This window comes from Prinia subflava, chromosome 8 (genome assembly GCF_021018805.1).
Source record: "Prinia subflava isolate CZ2003 ecotype Zambia chromosome 8, Cam_Psub_1.2, whole genome shotgun sequence".
Lineage (NCBI taxonomy): Eukaryota > Metazoa > Chordata > Aves > Passeriformes > Cisticolidae > Prinia > Prinia subflava.
This window is the reverse complement of record NC_086254.1, coordinates 9,530,172-9,548,490: the sequence shown is the minus strand read 5'-3', so window position 1 is coordinate 9,548,490 and position 18,319 is coordinate 9,530,172. Positions and strand designations below refer to the sequence as shown.

At 47.3% G+C, this 18,319-nt stretch overlaps 2 protein-coding genes across 4 annotated transcripts in view; one reads left to right on the top strand and one right to left on the bottom strand.

Annotated features, from left to right (window-relative positions):
• Positions 1-259: 259 nt before the first annotated feature.
• Positions 260-16,699, bottom strand: GGNBP2 (gametogenetin binding protein 2). 3 transcript variants are annotated; one of them, XM_063402864.1, is made up of 13 exons: positions 16,575-16,699; positions 12,765-12,845; positions 10,904-11,157; positions 10,176-10,274; positions 7,531-7,644; positions 5,768-5,977; positions 4,627-4,801; positions 3,515-3,709; positions 2,814-2,964; positions 2,447-2,572; positions 2,214-2,365; positions 1,586-1,834; positions 260-909 (listed from the first exon to the last, which is right to left on the bottom strand). In XM_063402864.1, the coding sequence occupies exons 1-13, from the start codon at positions 16,665-16,667 to the stop codon at positions 706-708; spliced, it is 2,103 nt and encodes a 700-aa protein (XP_063258934.1). In that variant the 5' UTR covers positions 16,668-16,699; the 3' UTR covers positions 260-705. The 3 variants fall into 3 exon arrangements, with proteins under 3 accessions (XP_063258934.1, XP_063258935.1, XP_063258936.1); XM_063402865.1 differs by having other exon boundaries at positions 5,774-5,977; XM_063402866.1 differs by lacking the exon at positions 16,575-16,699 and adding an exon at positions 15,994-16,268.
• The window catches only part of MYO19 (myosin XIX), a 25,398-nt gene continuing 23,692 nt past the window's right edge, over positions 16,614-18,319 (top strand). Inside the window, exon 1 of the mRNA XM_063402860.1 lies at positions 16,614-16,727. The gene's annotated coding sequence lies outside the window, so the exon portion shown is untranslated. The remainder of the gene's footprint in view (positions 16,728-18,319) is intronic.

The following is an 18,319-nucleotide window of genomic DNA, read 5'->3' as shown; positions in this document are numbered from 1 at the left end:
GAAGAGCTCAGACCCTTCCCTTATCCCAGCTCCTGGAAGCAGAACAGGCACCTGCTGCAGAGCAGTGCCAGCCTGGGATTGTGCCACTGACACAGCCTCAGGGTCCCTGCTGGGCTGGCAGCAACTCCAGCATCCCCAAACCCATCCCTGCAGGAGCACAGAGCCTGGTTTCCCAAGGATCTGTCCTTTCCCAGCTTTCCTCACCCCCACAGCAGGAATTGAGCACTCCCAGTACAAACACAGACGCCCACCTCTACTATGCATATTAATAAATATTCTTTATTTAAATTTTTGCACATTGCGCTTTAACATATTACATCCAAAACATTTTTGCAAATGGATGTCTACTTTGTAAAATCTTATATTCAGCTCCTTGTCATTCTGTACAGAATTATAGGTACAACATTACTTTGCCACTAGTTTGCTTTTTGTAAGTCTCACAGGAAGAGAAACATTGAATGAAAAGAGATGGCTTAAATTAGAAGAGAGGCTTGCACAGCTACTCAACTAAAGATACAAGCCTGGAGAAAGAACAAAATTAAGAAAATCACCTCCACCAGCCTCCCCCCGAAAAAAAAAAAAAAACAAGGAAAAAAAAAAAAAAGAATCACATTAATTTAAGATAAAATTTTGCCGTAAGTCACTAAATTAAGTTTGGAAGGAGAAGGCGCAGTAGTCATCTCGAGTTTCAGGGACAGGTTGGGTTCAGTTGGCTCCAGCTGTTGCCAGCCAGCTGTTGCAGACCGGCCCCTTGTGGTCGTTGAGGCGACAGTACTTGTTGAACTTCTCCTTCAGGTGCTGCCGGTACTGCTCCCGGTTGCTGTAGAAAGACTTGTTGTTTGCCATGAAGGACTGGATTTCGTCCTGGGAGATGAACAGCTCCTCGTCAGAAGTGCACTCGGACTCATCCTGCAATAAAAACAGGGATTGCAGAGCTCCAGTGCTGCCCTCCCGTGCAGCACACCTGGCCCAGCCCTCCCTGCCACACACCTGCCCAAATCCCAGCTGGGCACAGCCCTGCTCACAGGGCTCTGCTGCTCTGGGGTGAGAAGCAGCCAATTCACTCATGAAATGGATCTAAATCTGCTCAGTCTTAGCATGTTCCCATGGGAAGAGGATGGATTTTATCAGAGGGTTGTGGGGAAAGAAAAAGGGGGAAAAATAGGAGGGGGGCAAGAGAGAAAAATGAGGGAAGATGAAAAGAAAAAAGAAAGAAAAGGAGGAAAAAGCAGGGAAAGAGAGCAAAGGATCTAAATAAGTGGAAGGAGAAGGAAAGGAGAGAGAAGAAAGCTGCCCAGGGAGCCTGCAGTGGGAAGTAACATTTGAGGCCTGAAGGCAGCAGTAATGCCCACATCATGTTACGGAATAATGCAATCCTTGACAATGAGCACTTACAAGTCCTGTCACTGCATTCCAGTGACAATTTCTCCTCCTCTGCAAAGCATTCAATTATAAACTTCTCAGGGAACATGCACAAGGAACTGAACTGAACATGGACTCAATTCCTCACCGGGAGTTGAGTTCTCAGCCCCAAAGATTAAAGCAGGATGCTACAACCTAAAATTCAAAGGCAGCGATTACTTACGAGGAGTTCCACTAAGCTTTTGGCACCTTTTCCAGTATCAGGGACAAGTGACATTTCTGTAGGTTCTGCAAACTGTGACACATTTTTCATATGCTCAAACCAAGGCAACTGCTGGCCGCTTTTGTCTGCGCTACAGCAGCTCTCAGCGTGTGTGTCTTTGGTCTTGTCGCGGTGAAACTCTGTGTGCGTGAGATTTCCTGAGCTCTCTCTGCTACCTGCATCTGCCAGACAGCTCCCAAGCTTCTGAATCTGCAACGGAACAGAGCCTGCAATCAACCAGCCAGCCGTGCTGAACGTGGGATATTCGGGTTTGGGATGGAGGCAGAGGGAAAAGAGGAAGGTTCAGAGGTGAGCAAGGGTAGATATTTATATTTATATTTAAAAGTGTGCCTGTGGGGTGGCACATCCACTGAGAGTGAATAAAAGCACATGCTGAGGAGCATAGAAGAGATTCCATCACAACCAGCTCTAGGAAGGACCTCAATTCCAAACCTTGGGATGACAAGGGCACAGGAGATCCCTGTTGTCCCATTTCCAGCATAAGTCTCAATCAGAATTTAAAATCCTTATGTAGCTACTTTCCAACGTAAGCATTTAGAGAAGCATCTGGCAGAGCCATGTTCCTTACGTGGTCATTCTCACACTTCAAGGCTTTACTTTTCTTTTTCTTCTTTTTGTTTTTGCCTTTTGTGTTACTCTCCTCTGCATTAGCCCAGCACTCCACACAGCTGTCCCCATCCTCCTCCTTGTCGTCGCAGCGATGGACGCAGGCATCGTCCCCTGCAAAACACAGCCAAGTTTCCTTTGAGATGCTGCAGCTCTGGGGAGATTAAAACATCATTCTCTTCTTCCCAAACCTACCATTTTCATCATGGTTGCAGATGCCCTCAGTGCAGGCCACGTCCGAGCCCTCCCGGGACCCCGTTTCGCTGCCCTCCATGCTCGAGGAATAGCCACAGTCGCTGCCAGTACAGTGTGGAGATAAACCTGAGACAGAGGCCAGAATTACTGCCATCTGTAGGAACTGCTGCACCTTCTTCAGTTATGCCTCTAACAACAAAGATTTCAGAGAATCCCAAATAGGTTTGGGTTGGACGGGTCCTTAAAAATCACCTCATTCCACCCCCCTGCCACAGGCAGAGACTCCTTTTTAAAAACAGGTGACCACTGCTCACCCCATAAATGGCAAATGCTTTTTAAAAATGAAAAATACCAACATTGAACATACCTTTCTTGATTTTAGGTGAGCCTAATAGAGTACCACTACTAGGACAAGTGCAAGAAGTGCTTTCATTAGTAACAATTACTTCTACACAGTTGTTGGCTTCTTCGGTGCTACCACAGGCCTTGCAGCTGCTTTCCGTGAAGTTTGAGTTCTCCTTCAAACAGAAACAAAAAGCACTTGGAGGCACTGAAAGCAGCTCAGCCAGAGTTTTTTAAAGGATACTCTTTCCATGAGGAAAAACCAGCTGATACTGATAACAGCAGTGCCTAGAATTCTTCACAAGTACAACACAACTAAAGAAAACCCCAACCAATTCACCTCGACCCACAGTCACAAGCCATTAGGGTCAGCCAAGAGATCCTGAATAATAATTGCAATTAAAGATTGCCCCTCTCCAAAAATTCAATGGTAATTGAATTGAATGTCTACAAGTAGCATTTGAATCCCCAGGTTCTGAGTGATCTTTAAGAAATCACAGTTGAAAAATAATCTGTCTTAACCTGAACTTCAGATTTAGGATTAAAAAAACCCACCTAACCAAAGCCCAAAAGCTGAGGAGTCCCAGGTAACTACAAAGGCTCTGCTTATCAGAAATTAAACTCCACCAGGGATCAAAATACAATAAAATCCCTCAAGAATTCTACCACGGAACAGTGATGGATGGAGGGACAGAGCCCCAAAAAGCCCCAGCTATCCACGTTTACCTTTGCCTGATTGATTTCCTTCTCTTCTGCTGCCTGCAGAGGAGCAGGGATCTCACACACACATTTATTTTTCCGTCTGTTCTTCCTCTTTTGGCGTTTCTTCTCCTGTTTCAGCTCTCTCACTCTCTCTTCTTCTGAAAACTCTTCACAGAGCTGCTCCAATCGACTGATGCCCTGCACTTTCTCCACAGCCATCTGTTTACAAGAGGTTAGATCCAGTTACAGAAGTTACCACAATTCAGGCTTTTATATTTATGAAAAAGGAGAAGGGAAACAGCCAGTTAGGAAATCCCAGTGACACAGCTCTTGACTACAGGAGAAAAATGCCCACCCACATGCAGTCACTGGGTTCAGACTGCTGGAAACTCAAGTGTGGGGGAGCTCTGGGTTGCACCTATGGCCCACACTCACATTTTTCAGTGAAGAGTTGCAGATTTTAATGCATTGTTGGATCTGTGATACCCTGATCCTGTGGGAGTAAAAAAACTCCAAGAACTAACCAGCTCCATGTTCCATTATGATTTTTCCCAAACTGATTTTCCTCCTCCCTCTCTGGTGTTTCAGAAGTTTTTAGAGAGAACAGTTCTTATGAATGGAAGATGAACACAACAAAAAAGATCCATGTCATATAAACTGGTAATTAATATTAAGTATTGGTGTACGTTAAAGGAGTTCAGTCTGAAGCTCAGGATCCCACAGGATCAGAGTGCATTCAGAACAAGCTGAACACAACAGTTTGCACCCACTTTTGTAATTCAAAAGCACATCCTCAATTTTTATTCATAAACCAACCAAAAACCATTGTAGCCTGAGCTACTTTAAATGCAATCAGGTAGAAAAGCAGAATTAATAACACAGAAGGCTCAGTGTACTGGAATGGGCAGCTTGAAAGTAAAAGCAAGCCTCAATCTTTTATACTCCAGTTTATTCCACATGGGAACACACTCCAGTTGTGCTGTGCATGGATGTCACACAACTCCACAGGGGAGTGACTGCAGCACCCCTGACACTCCTCCCAGCCAATGTCAGAGAGCAGAAAACAAATCACAGGGAGAAGGGGCCCAGTGACTGCAGCAATTCACACCAGGCTGGACAAAACTCGGTGTTTTTACCTCAAAGCTCTTGCGTAAGGCATCAACGCCCAGGTAGAAGAGCATCTGCCACGTCTGCTCCTCAGCCCGCAGCTTCTGCCAGATGCGGTGCAGCCTCTCGTACAGGTGGATGCCCAGGCAGGTGAGAACCTCCTCCTGGGCTATGTCGATTGTCTTGGCGTGCCTCTCTCTCCGCCTGGGGAAGGGGAAGCAGAGCACAGCACTGTCAGAGCAGCTGGAAGCCCAGCACGGGCTCACAGCAGGGCTGATGTGGTCTCTGAGGTACAACTGCAGCGGTGTGTGCAGGGCAGCCTGGCAGGGCTCTGCTGTGCTGCATGCAGATGCAAAATAGAAAGGAGCGGGTCAAAGCCACCACTGTGAAGCAGCAGAGTGCCTTGTCACCTCTGGCTTCAGGTGTCACACCCTGCTATTCCCAGGAGGGATCAAGGGTTTCAATGCCACAGATGCATTCTTTTGTGTCCTAAGATTTGCTGGAGTTCACAGCAATTACTTCACCATCACGTAGCTCAAGCTGAATAAACACACAGGGAATTTGTACATTACTTACCGTGCAGAGTAAAAACATTTCAGTATTAATCTGTTCATTATCCATCTATTACCTATCAATCTGTTCAATCTGTTAAGGGAAAACTACTGTGAAAGGATTTACCCTCCTCATTAAACAGTTATGACTGAGCTTTAAAGGTATTGAGGTTGGAACCAGATGATCTTTAACGTCACTTCCAACTCATTCTGTGATTCTCCAGCACTGAGCTCAGAACTGTCCTTTTCACTGGAAGGTTTTAAGATGCTTAAAAAGGGTTCGGAAATACCCAAAAGCAACAAAACTAACTGGAAAACTTGGGCATTTGGCAGAACACAACCAAGGCTCTCTTTCTATTTCGCATCTTTGAACACCTCAGTGGACAAGCAGGCAGCTCCAGGGAGCAAACAACAAACTGGAAGACGCTTGGTAACTGCTTCCTTCCAAAGCACAGCTGAGACCTTCCGAGCGCTCCCTCTGCGAGCCCACGCCAGGACCAATATCCACAACCACGAGTTCATCACACGGCAAAGAGGCAAGGAGCCACTTTGGGCAGACATTGAGGAGTCAAATAAAAGAAGCAAAGCGCTAGATAGCCCACTCTAGCCAATTACATACTCATACCCTCCTGCGAACTCGGGCTCGGCCCGGCCCAAGAGGTGCGCGATGAAGTCGGTCTCGCAGCACACGTGGATGTGGCGCTCGTGGGGGCAGCAGCGCAGCCCCTCGTACAGGGCAGCACAATATCCCTTCTCCTTGCTGCAGTCCAGCTCCCCGATCAGGATGTTGTAGGCACGCAGCACTTTGTTCTTGCAGTCGGTGCAAAACCTGGGGGGAAGCGCAAAAACCGGGCTCAGTTCGGCCGAACGCGCGGTGAAGTGTCCGACCCGGGGTGCTGCAGGGTCGTGGTGCTTCAAAAAGTACAATTATTATAATATTCTGCTTATTACCCACCTAAACTGACCACGAGTCATCCCACCTATCCCGCATTACTAACCTGGGTATCAAACTCCCACCCTCCGAAGCGACGCCTCGATGTGAAGGAATTCCCACACGGAATTTGACTCAAAGCTCAGAAATCTCAGCAGTGAGCAAACAGTGCAAGGCAGGGCAAGTAACAAGTAATCCCTGTCTCAAGTAACACATGCCCCATGGCCTTCTAGCAATCCTTTAGAGTGTACTCAAGTGAGTGATAAGAAACAAAGCAAAGTTTGCTCTGGTGCCTGCTGTACAAGAGAGCTCCTTGTTGCCACTACAAACATATTTTGAATTATTAGATTGCTGTGCTGATGGCCAAACAAGGGTTATTTATAACACAACGTACTCATTTTAAACATGTGACAGCTCATGTGTGACAGGAGTATTCTTATAATTAAAATACAAGCAAATTAAGCTCATTCTGTGTCATAGAGGAGTAACCTTCAAGAGGCTACCAGATCTCTTGCTGGATGACTCTAAAAATGCAAGTCAGACCAGCTGCTCACATTTCAGCTCAGAAAGCTGGCTCCCCATGCCAGCTCTGGAGGGCGTTTTTCCCTTTCCTAGTGTCTCCAGCCACTTGACAGCTCTAAGTCAAACATATTTTGCTGTTAGAGCCACGCTACCTGTCTACTTTCTGCGGTGGAAGGAGAGAAAACAGCAGTATTATTGCAGGTTAGCACCAGGAAGGCAGCCAAGGCAGTGTTTAATGTCACAGGAGATTAAAGTTATTTTGTTTCCAAAGTGTTATTTCCACAGCACCACCACCCCCGCGCCCATCTGTGCCCCCACAGTTCATATCAGAACCTTGAGACTGCTGGAAATTAAAAGTTTTCAATCGGCACGGCAGCTCCTGTGCACATGCAACTATAATTTAATGGTTTGTTTCTGCCCTGCAACAGAGATTTAACAGCACCAGGCATAAACAAATGGTTTAAAACAGCGCTTTAACGGCAACACCAAGCCTAAATTCTGCACTAAAAAAATCTGCAATAAAAATTCTGCACTAAACTGCACTAGTGCAGTTCACAGGATTTTGAAATGGCACATATTCCCTGAAAGCCTAAAAACAGGCACAGCCCAAGAGCAGTGGAAGAGTGAATGAGAACACACAGTTTTTAAACATTAATCTGTAAATCATAATTTAAAAAAAAAGACAAGCAGCTATGACTTCATCAGAATTGTCCACATTTTCCCTTTCATTAAACATAACAAATATTTCACCATCTTTGCCCCATCAACCATCCCAGCGCAGCCTGGCAAAGTCCCCCCATCGCCACCAAGTTGGGATGTTCAGAAGAAGAAAAGAAGACAAGAAACCCCCAAATCCTCTCCCTCCTGGCCCCTCTGCTCTCTCACACACACAGTTTCTCCTCAGGCAGGTGTGGCTGCCCCTCACACACCTGTGTTTCCGCAGGTAGGTTTCCAATGTCTCCAGGAGACAGCTGGAGTCGATCAGCACCACCTCATCCCTGCACTCCTGGGACATGAGCTCCCACACGTCCATCCAGCAGCCCCTGCAAGGAAACCACAAAAAAAACCACACAAAACCCTCCGTGATCCTGCTGGGGGGCAGCAAAGACGCCCAGCAGAGCCTCCTTCGTTACCTGACTGCTCCCTGGGAAGGTCCATAGCAGAAAATGATGCTACACTTGCTCTCTTTCTTCTTCCTGTCTTCTCTACTTTTTTTAACTGCTCTTAATTTCTTTGAACTGAGTCTGCTACTGCTTCTCTCACTGTCACATAGTATTACCAAACACTTCTCAGACCTATAACATATATATTAGCAGCTAGTTAATTTTTCCTAAACAAATCCTATGGAAAATGCTGCTCTGTTCCTTAATTTAATTTGAATTCTTTATAGGTTAAGCCTTAACATCTATCAAAGTTTGGGTCAGAACTGAGATGCAAATTCTGCTGTCCATGTTTATAACCCAGACTCACCATGACTTTCTAATGCTACAGCTGCAAACCACTCATGATTTTCAGAATATTACTTGAAGTATGAACACATACAAATTTTAATACTTGTCTGCTGAAGACAATTTGGTAAAGTAACAAAAGGAAAAAGCAAATCAAAAAACCCCATAAAACAGACTACCTCAACATTCAAAAAATTTGTTAGAATATCAAAATTCCTTAACAACTCCCTTTTGGATGTGCTAAAAGTGAGCAAAAAATGGACTTTAAATAACAAGTCATGGTTACTTACAGGCTTGTCTACAGCTGACACTTTATCAGAAAGGTCATTTCTGTCTTATGGATACAGCAGAGCAGGAAAATGGCAAGAAGCAGCCCTGTTTCCTAATTAAAGGAGCTCCATGTGCCATTATTACCCAGTTTGCCAGGTCGTGGGGCTTGCATTCAGTTGAGTTTCAAATGCTCCCGAGCCCCAAATGGAGCCGAGGAGCCAAAAGCCAGGCACAGGCTGAGGACATCAAGTGACCCTCGAGTGGCATTAGCTGCTTACATAACTCCTCTAATTAAACACACAGCCCCAGCTCAAAGCCCTTTTTGTGTGCAGGAAAGGCCCAACACATGCAACTCATCTGAAGGAGTTTCTTGTGAAGATGTGGAGCAGGAGCTCTACATTGGTAAATGAAATTTGTTTTGTGACACCGGAGTGGATGCACAGCCCTGCCAGAGCCTGTTTGTGTCCACTGCAGATTTATCTGAATTTATATCTGAATTTTTATCTGAATTTATATCAATGAATTTATATCAACCCTGGTCACTTCTGTACAGATCAGAGGGGTTTTCAGCTGAGGGAGTGCAAGACCTGCTCCTTTAGCAAGCTTGTCCTGTTCTCTGATAACCCCAATGTTTTACCTGCAGAGTATAAAATATTCTTCTTCCTCAAATTCCCTATTAACCTGCCAGCATCCAAAATACTAAAGGGATTTATTCCAGCATGAATTGTGGAAATAAAAGCAGCATTTTCCTCTCTATTCATTCAGCTTCAGAATTGTTCTACCTTGTTTAAGTGCTAACTGCAGGTTCCACAGCATCTGTTCTCACACAGAAAAGATTAAGCTTACTAAATATAAAAAAAACCCCAAAACCTACTTTCACGATGTGAATTAGCTTTATTTAAAAAAGAAATATATATATACACCCCTATACTCTCAGGATCTTGTGTAACATAAGCTTTAAACTAATTTTGTGAAAGGCCTGTAACCACAATATAATAGAAGATAATGATTAGTTCCCAGTATCCACAAGCAAAAATCAAGTGTCAAATTCCACATGCCTGGTATCCCAGGGGATTTAACTAAACCCAGAGAGACTCCAATCTGCATAGAAAAATACATGTCCTGTAACTGGAAACCACGAGCAAGCTTTCACAGGTTGGAGGCTTAACCAGCAGCAGAACGTAGCTGAGTAAAAAAGGTCCAAACACTCCAATTAAGCCCAAGAGACTAATTTATTGTTCATCACTTGGAAAAAAATAAAAAAAAGGAGCCACCCCACAAACAAGAAACTCCCCAAAATCCACAACAGATTTACAGGGAGTGTTTTTCTGCTTAACCAGCTGGAATAAATCATTTCAACTTCAAGACAGAGGCATATATGCATATTGTTCAGTGGTGTATTCAAAACATGCTGTCACTTTTGAGAAAATACATTTTATGGAGTTCCAATTTTAACCCTGCATCCAACCACAATAAAGCCCTTGGTTAACAGTTGTGCAAGGCATTTTTAATAATCCCAAGCAAAATGATGTATATTTATTTAGCATGTACCCTTTGACCTCAATGTGAGAAAATCTGCTGAGCAACCATTTTGGTCCAGAGCACAAAAACCAGTTTGTCTTTCTAGAGCATTGTTCATATCACAGTGCAGGAGCCATCCATGCCCTGAGCATGCCCAAAACTCCTGGTGCTTCTCTTCCTCTCCCTAACAACTATTTAGGTGTGCTACAATCCAACTGCTACTCTGGCAAACAGATCAGAGCATAAAAATTGATCTCGATGCTTAAAAATAAATTAAGTCTCCATGCTTTGCTTCCTTAAAATATTTCAGTTGTGCATGTTGAACACAGACTTACCCCAAAGGTTTTGGTTTGTGTGTGTCCAGGGAGTGTAGCTGACACCTCTTGTTCTTCTTACTTTTGGGAATTGCATCAATCATGTCGTTCAGTTTGGACCTATAGGGGGAAAAAACAAAGTGTGAGGAACTTTGTATTCTGAAAACCACTGGATCAGGTTACACTACCTCACTCTCCCCATTTTAATCTCCTCAACTCTGCACGAACCTTCCCTACTTTTCCTGCTAACTGGAGCAAGAAGAACGAGCTGAAGCCAACTGGAAGGCCAAGGCACACTGTGCTGAGCACTCGCTGTTTGCTCTGCTGACAGCTGAGGAACTAATGGCACTGGGGTATTTATCGTGCTCACCAAGCCCAGAAGGTTTCACTTTCTCAGTGGCACCTTTCTACCCAAGAGCAGCAAACTTTGGTGGAAAAAAACAAACGCTTTTATTTAATTTTTTTATGTGCAAAGCAGTGAGGCAAACACTGCTCTTGCAGAGACCACGAACACCCCGCAGCGCCTGTGTCAGATTAACGACTGAACATTAAACACTGGCATCTTCCAGCTGCCATCGTGGCACTGCAACTGGTGGCAGCAGAGATTAGGATTGCCTTTTTTTTCCCAGTTTAGGCAACAACCAGCTGCAATCATGGATGGTGAAGAGGAGAACGTGCTGGGAGAACTCGGCACGGGCACGAGGGCGGCGCGCAGAGCGGGGATGGCGAGGGGGCCACCAGACACTGACCCGTGCACGTAGAAGAGCGTGTAAAGCTTCTTGGCATCAGTCATGCAGCTGCGGGTGACTGAGAGCACCCCCTTGGGCCCCACGGTGAGGGGCTCCAGGGCAGGGTTCCCCGACTCCACCAGCTGGGAGAAGAGGCGCTCCACGCTGCGCCGGCAGCCCACGCACGGCACCAGCTGCGACAGTGCGCTCAGCACCTCCCGCGACGTCACCATCATGGCAATGTTCAGGTCCTGCTGCTTCAGCATGCTGTGTCTCTGCAAAAAGAAAAAAAAAACCATCAACCACAAAAATCACATCGTTCAAAGCTCGTTCTCTGGTTTATTTCTCCTCTTTGTTGCCTCCTTTCACCGCGAGTGCCGCTTCAGAATAAGCGTCCCAATTGGGAAATGCTTCTCCTCCACATCAGCACAGATGTTGTAGGGGAGGGTCTCACACACCAACTGCAAGTTTGCATCTTCTACTCACACCCGTTTTGTCTTTGGCACGTGGAAAGGAAATTCACATGTGCTCGTTGGCATTTATGGAAATCTCATTTACAACCAGCCTGTTCTGCCCAGACCATGGCAATTTAGCAGTATTTTTCCTGGAAGGCTAAATGCCATTTCCCACTACAATCCTACTGGCTGGAATTAAAGCACACATTGCTACTCAGGGTGAAGCCTTTGCCTTCAGTAGTGAACATCCAACGTCTGCTATTAATGAGAACACCTTCCAATATTGCTCATGTCAATGAACAATTGTAGATGTGTCTCCTGGCCCCTGTGTCAAACACACCCAGGCACACGTCCTCACAAAAAGCACACTCCCTTCTAGTTCTTGTCGCTGTTGAATTACTGCCTTGGCTTTCAGCAGCACTGGAGTGCCACCAGCAGAGCTGTGCAGAGCAGAGAATCCCTTCCTCACCCCCTGCACACAAATCCACACTCCAGTGGTATCTGCACTGGGAATGTCATGTCACCAGAGGATTTCCTGAATTATTGTCACATCACGGCACTCAAACACTCCTCATGCACAAAGGACTTGTCACAACTTCTGGGGAGAGGAAGAAAAGACCACACAATACAGCAGAACTCACATCCACTGAAAAAAGAAAGTGTTCTCAGCTCTCTCTATGCAATATGGAAAGCAGAGGCACCATCAGGTAACATTTAAGGTTTGTGCTCCTAGAGGAAGGCCCATTAAACCATCTGCCAAGCACTATCACTCTGCAATAACCCTCTTTCCTGTAATTAATTGCAGGAGTCACAGCAAAGCAGGAACGAGCTATTTTCACAGCCCAGCCACACTTGGCATGCAGCACGTGTCTGCACTGCTGCTGTCAACCCTGAGTGAGGCCATGCAACTGCAGAGCAGCAAACTCTGCCCCAGAGGGCATCAAGGGGCACCATCCTGCAGCTGCTACAGGTGTTAACAGTGCTGCAGGTATTTGCCAGAATTTGGAACATCAGTTTCTAGGATCAAAGTTTCTGGGGTACCACAAAACCAATTCTCACTATTTATCGACATAAAATCTACAAATTGGCACACAAATTCTACCCTGGTATGGGCACTAATCATAAGAACCCAACCTCCACTTGACCAGGCAGCTCAAAACTGCTCAGAAAAATAAAAATCAAGGTGTATTTAGAAGCTGCAGTTCCTGTTTTAAGTTCTGAGCTCTCAGACGTGCAGCAATTGCCTCCTGACAAGACAACGTGCAATAAATGCACAACTGAAGCCAGTGCACTTTGGTACCAAAGTGTGATTGCTCCAGGTGCTGACGTGTCTGAGGCATTCCAGGAGTCACAGTCTCCTCCTGGAGAGGCAAAAACATAAACCTGAAGAGAGAAAAAAATCCCACTTGTGAGGAAACATTCTTTACCTGGATGAACTGTTTCAATTGTGTACTGTTATTCTGGTGTCCATCGAGGTTCAGCACATTATCAGGAAATTCCATCACCATCTATACAAGAGAGGAAAAACAATTTAAAGAGGAGCTTTCAGACAAAACAAACAAACAAACAAAAAGCCAAACAGAGCATTGGTTGTTTTACTTTCTTGGGGGAAATAAGACTGAAGTTATGTTAAATGCTCATTCTTTTCACATAATTAGTGGAGCTTGGGAAAGGATAAAACTGTTTCAGATAGAGAATGTTTCAGCAAAGTAATAAATGCTTCAGCAATATAATGTTCTAGAAGCAGTTTATAAATGGCAACTCTTAAATAGCTGTTAGAAAGCAAGAGCTGTTAAATGGACCATCAGAATTTATATTATCATCTACATGACTTGAGACCCTGCTTCAGTTAAAAAAAACCCCAAAATACTTCAACACACTGAGATCCAAATGGACCCAACAGCTTAACTCAATTTATAAAGCTCTGAGGAAAGAGTCACAACAGTTTAATGACAGAGTCGACTCCTCCAAAGGCTAATTTCAAACCATATTAACCCAACAAGGTACTCCAAGGCATAGTTTGCTTTGTGTGATTGCAGCTGCAACTCTCAAGAGGCTCAAAGCAAAATGTTAAGCCTACAGAACAATGTGATTACTTGTAAGTAATTAATAACATTTCTTATCAAATTACTGAGAAACAAAGAGGGCAATTTCTTGGGAGGAGGCAGAAATTGGGAAAGTAACTTTCAGCCAAAAAATCCAACTGTGCGACCACGGAATAAAATGCAAGCAACTGGAAAAATGTGTAAAGCCTGGCTTAGTTGCCTTCTCTGTCCCTGAAAAACAGAGAAATTCCCTGAGAAACAGGGAATTTGTCAATATGAAAGTAAAATCTGAGAGACAAAATAACAACATTGGTTAATAACCCCGATGCAAATGAACACCAAATAAACCTGTCTGATTCATCCCTTTCCCTCCTTCCCCCTCTCCTCACTGCCCATGAAGGCAGAATTCCCTGCTGCCTGCCTGACTGCCTCCAGAGAACTCACACACTCCAAAATAAACACGATTTCTCTGAGAACAAGGCCCTGCTTTGCTGTCCCCTGTGTCCCATCATAGCTGCCTGATCTCTGTGCAGAGCAGTGCCACAGCCACTGCCAATCCTGACCCTCAGCCCCTTTTCCAGCTTCCCCCAGCCCTGATCCATCCTCACCACTTTCTGCTGCAGATTTGATCTTTCCTACAGCACTAATGTGATATTTCTGTGGGCCAGGAGCTACAGGCAAAAGTAAAAGCTCTATCTGTTAATAACAGAGACAAGAGATAAATCTGCCTGTTTCTCCCCCTTCACCTTCATCTCCCACTATCACACAACACCCTGAGGTACTTTGTACAACAGAGCAAAAGAATCAAAGACTAAATTAATTCATGTGTCTGATGAAATTTTATTAAGTGGTTAAACATCAACCACCATCACACCCTGAACTGGAAGGGGGGAAAAAAAAATCCCGTAATACCACATCAAATGCAATGCCTTCTAGAAACCATAAAAGCTGCTTAAGAAATGAAAAGGGTTCAATATCGAAACCTCTTTTAATTTCTGGCTGAGCCAGAAGGAACAGGGAAGCGTGGTGGTGGTGAGGAATCCACTCAGGGCAGCAGCATCTCCCTGCACCTGGGCTACCACAAAGCAACAGCCCAGCTCAGGAGCACATGGGCCATTCACTCCTCATTTGCAATCCCTGATTCCAGATTTAAAGCCCGGATTAACTCTTCCTGCTCACTAACAGGCACCTTGGTCCCATTATTTTTGAAATTTGAGTTTTCAGAGAGGTAACAGAAGCCAGTTACTATCCATAACCACCATGATTTTTTAAAGATAGTGCTGCAGATGTAAAATTCTGTCTCAAAGACAGCTGCATGTCTTGTAATAGCGCTCATTAAGTATTTAAAAAATAAATTATAGATGACAGACAAGGAAGCTCAGAGTTCATTCACTTGCTTCTGCAGGTTTTTTCAAATAAAAGACTCCAGAAACCACCTAGAAATCCAAATACTTTGTAACAACAGTAATAGAATGACAGAAAAAAAAATAATGGACACAAGGTAAGATTTTTTTCATAGTGAGGATGACTTGCACTTGCATAAATGCCTTTCCTCCTTTCCTCCAGATGGATATAAAACTGATTTACAGCTAGAGGACCCTTTCAATCATGAGGATTGTGGTGTAAAAAGCAGAAGGGGAGCAACAACACAGTGCAATTACACAAAGTTTGGGCCTGGCGTTAAATTCTGGGACTAGACCACAAATGGAATTTTAGGTCTGCTGAAGTCATCCATCTGGTAGAGCTGAATTTTCCCTCTCAACCTATTACACACAACAAAAATAACAATAGCAATAGCACACAAGTCTACATGACACAAGTTAATGGTTAATTTTTATAGGGAGTCCAGGAAGGAAAAAAGAAAAAAAAAAAAAAAAAAAAAAAAGAAAACAAAAAAGAGAGAGAAATCCAAGCGCTTAAAACCACATGGAAAATGAATGAGCACAATAACTTTCAAGGTGTGGCCAAGACACCAAAAACCTCAAACTTGCACTATTCCTGCACAGTGCTGGGTTTCCCAGGTCATCAGCCCCTCAAGGAGAGGCAGATACTGCTGTGGACAACTTTAGGAGAAACTCTGCCTAATACCTGAACACAGTGAACCAGAGAGAAGCCAAAAATAGCGATTGTATTTGGTAAATTATTCAGTACCATTCAAATTGATCAAAAATAAAATACAGCAATAGGACTTCCTTCAAATGCAGCAAAACCAGATGGGGCCTGTCTGAAGACATTCAACAGTTTTGTTCTGGAAGGTGGAAGAATGGTTTGGGTTGGAAGGGACCTTGAAAATCATCCAGTTCCACCCCCTGCCATGTGCAGGGACACCTTCTTTAGCTGATAAAACTCAGGGATTCTTCCATCCTAAACATTAAATTAGGAATTTAAATCGTCCCCAATTTACATCACCAGAAGTAACAACTGTTACTGTCCCACTGTCAAGAGAAATTAAATATGAAATTTTAAGATAGCAAATTACACTAAGTGCAATATTATTTAATGCATTTTCATGGTTTAAGAATTAAAAGAGCAGCTGGCTAGTTAGAGAATTTTTTCCCATTTGCTCCGTGTTCTCCTACAATGCAATTTCTGAACCTTCCTCTAAACTCACGAGGAGAAGGAGCAGAGAACCTCCAAGCTGCCTTTAGCTCATTTTTCCACTGAACCTTCTGGAAACGGCCGAACCACCACGTTTTCCAATTCCCCAGCAACAGCCCGGAACGGGAACCCTCAGCTCCGGAACATTTCTGCAGCCTCGATAGCCCCGACTCCAGGCCGAAGCTTTACAAACGCCTCCAGCCTTTTCTGGCCCGTTTGAGAGCGCAGCGATGGGCCGGGTTTAAGGCGGTTTTAAGCCGGGCTTTAACGTTAACATGGCTCCCTTCCTTCCCAGCAGAAAAATGGCTTTGCTCCACCCTTGAGCACCGAGGCACGCTCGGCACAACTTGTGCACAGGCCCCGGCACGGCGAGAACTCGCTCATTATGCGGCTCGGAGCCGGCCATCAGATAAAATATATAAAAAAAAAAAAGTTGCCACATTCAGCTCTGTTAACCCCAAGTGTTGCAAAGTCCCGGAGATTAACGCTGCAGGAGCCTGAGGAGGAGCCAGCGAGGCCCGGCAAGGAGGAGAGGCCCGGCCTGGCAATTGCAACACGCGGGAGGCGCAGCGGGACGGGCCCGCCGGGACTCACCGTGAGGGTGTCATCGATGTAGAGCGGGATCTGCCTTTTCTCGAAGGGGAACTCCTCCTCGCCGTCCCGGCACACCGCCACCAGCCGCGCCATCGCTGCTGCTGCTGCTGCCGCTTCCTCCCCGCTCCAGCCTGCGGGCGGCCCCGGCCGGAGGTAAACACCCGCCGCGCTTCCCCGCCACACTTTCACCAGCAGCCGGCACCCAGCCTGCGCTCGCCATCGCCTGATTCACCACGCCGAGCCCGGCCCACCCCACCTCCCCCCGGCAGGGACCGCGCGGGCCGGGAATGCCGCAGCACACGGCGCGGGGGGAACGGGGAGCCCCGCTGAGGGGCGGGTGGAGATCCCAGCGGGGAGACGGAGCCCCGGGCGGGGATGGAGATGGAGGTCTGGGAGGGGAGATGGAGCCCGCGGGGGAAAATGGAGCCGCCACGGGGAGATGGAGCCGCCGCCCCCCGCCCGCCACCGGCCCAGCACGGCCGCCGGGACCCGCCCAGCCCGGCGCGGCTCTGCGGCTCCTCCGCCGCCCCCGGCCCGCGCTGGGGGAGCCGCCGCCTGCCCAGCGCTGCCCCGGGCGCCCCGCGGAGCGGCCCCGGCTCCCGCCCCGCCGCCTCCCCGCGGGCTGCAGCCCGGCTGTCCCGGCAGACCCACCCCTTCCTCCCGTTGCTGCGCGGCCTCGCCCGGCTCCCCACGCGGGGCTGCGATGGCGGGCAGCGCCGCAAGCCGCCGCCCCTCCCCTCGGCCCCCCCGGCGGCGCTGCCCCGCGGCCGGCGGGCCCTTACCGGCTGCTGGCGGCGCTGGGCGGCCCGGGCGCTGTGACAGGCGGGCGGCACCGCGGGTCCCGGAGCCGCCTCCTCCCTGCCCGCCCCGGGGCCGCCCCGCCCCGCTCTCGCGAGAGCCGCGGGCGCCGCCCGGGCCCGCCCCGGGCACCGGCCTGGCCTCGAGGCCGCTGCGGCCGGGCGGGAGCGACGCGGGGCTGTGCCCGCCGAACAGCGGAGCGGCCCCGCAGTGTCGGGAACGGTTCTGAGGTGTCGGGAACCGCCCCGCGGTGTCAGGAACGGCCCCGGGGCCGGCGGTTGGGCCGGGCGCGGGTGCGGGCCCCGGGGCGTTGGGGGTTACCACGAGCCGGGCCGGGCCGGGCGTTACCGCGGGTGCGAACGGCCCCGCCGGGAGCACGGACCGATAAAAACGCGCCGAACTCAACGCTCTGAGGCGTTTCTGGGCTGTCCTGTTGGACTCGGTGTCCTTGGGGCTCGCTGAGTTCTCCTCCTCAGCTCAGCCCCGGTGCCAAGGCAGGCAGGGCAGGGTTTAACAGCTCTGCCTGGCGCCCGCAGCACCCCAGTGCAGCCAGCTCGAAATCCTGTGGCTGCCTAAATTGTGCAGCCAAAAAATAAAAAAAAAAACCACCCAAAAAAACAACGAACCCAAAGTCTTTCTTGAACTACTGAATAATACAGCTGACCTGTTCATTCTTGTTGTGTATGAGTACAGGCACTAAAGCCCGCACAAGAAAACGCAGGGGAGGTAATTAAGGAGCAAGATTCTTTATCTTTTTCTTGTGTCTGCATAAAAGCAATGTTTAGTGGGGGAGTTAATTTACTCGAGCTCCCCGTGCAGCAGCTGTAACGGGAACACGTGGAGTCGGGGTGCTGCAGGGTTTGCAGTCGGTGTTCTCGTGGTTTTCTGCGGCAGCAAAGCTGGGTTTGTAACGAGGGATAGTTTCTCACACCAGAGCACTCTGAACT

Coding starts and splice junctions, on each gene's coding strand:
- GGNBP2 (XM_063402864.1), bottom strand. CDS start 16,667: ATGGCGCGGCTGGTGGCGGTGTGCCGGGACGGCGAGGAGGAGTTCCCC. Junction 12,846..16,574: donor ACATCGATGACACCCTCACG/GTGAGTCCCGGC, acceptor TCTCTTGTATAG/ATGGTGATGGAATTTCCTGA. Junction 4,802..5,767: donor GAGTTCGCAGGAGGGTATGA/GTATGTAATTGG, acceptor CCCCTTCCCCAG/GCGGAGAGAGAGGCACGCCA.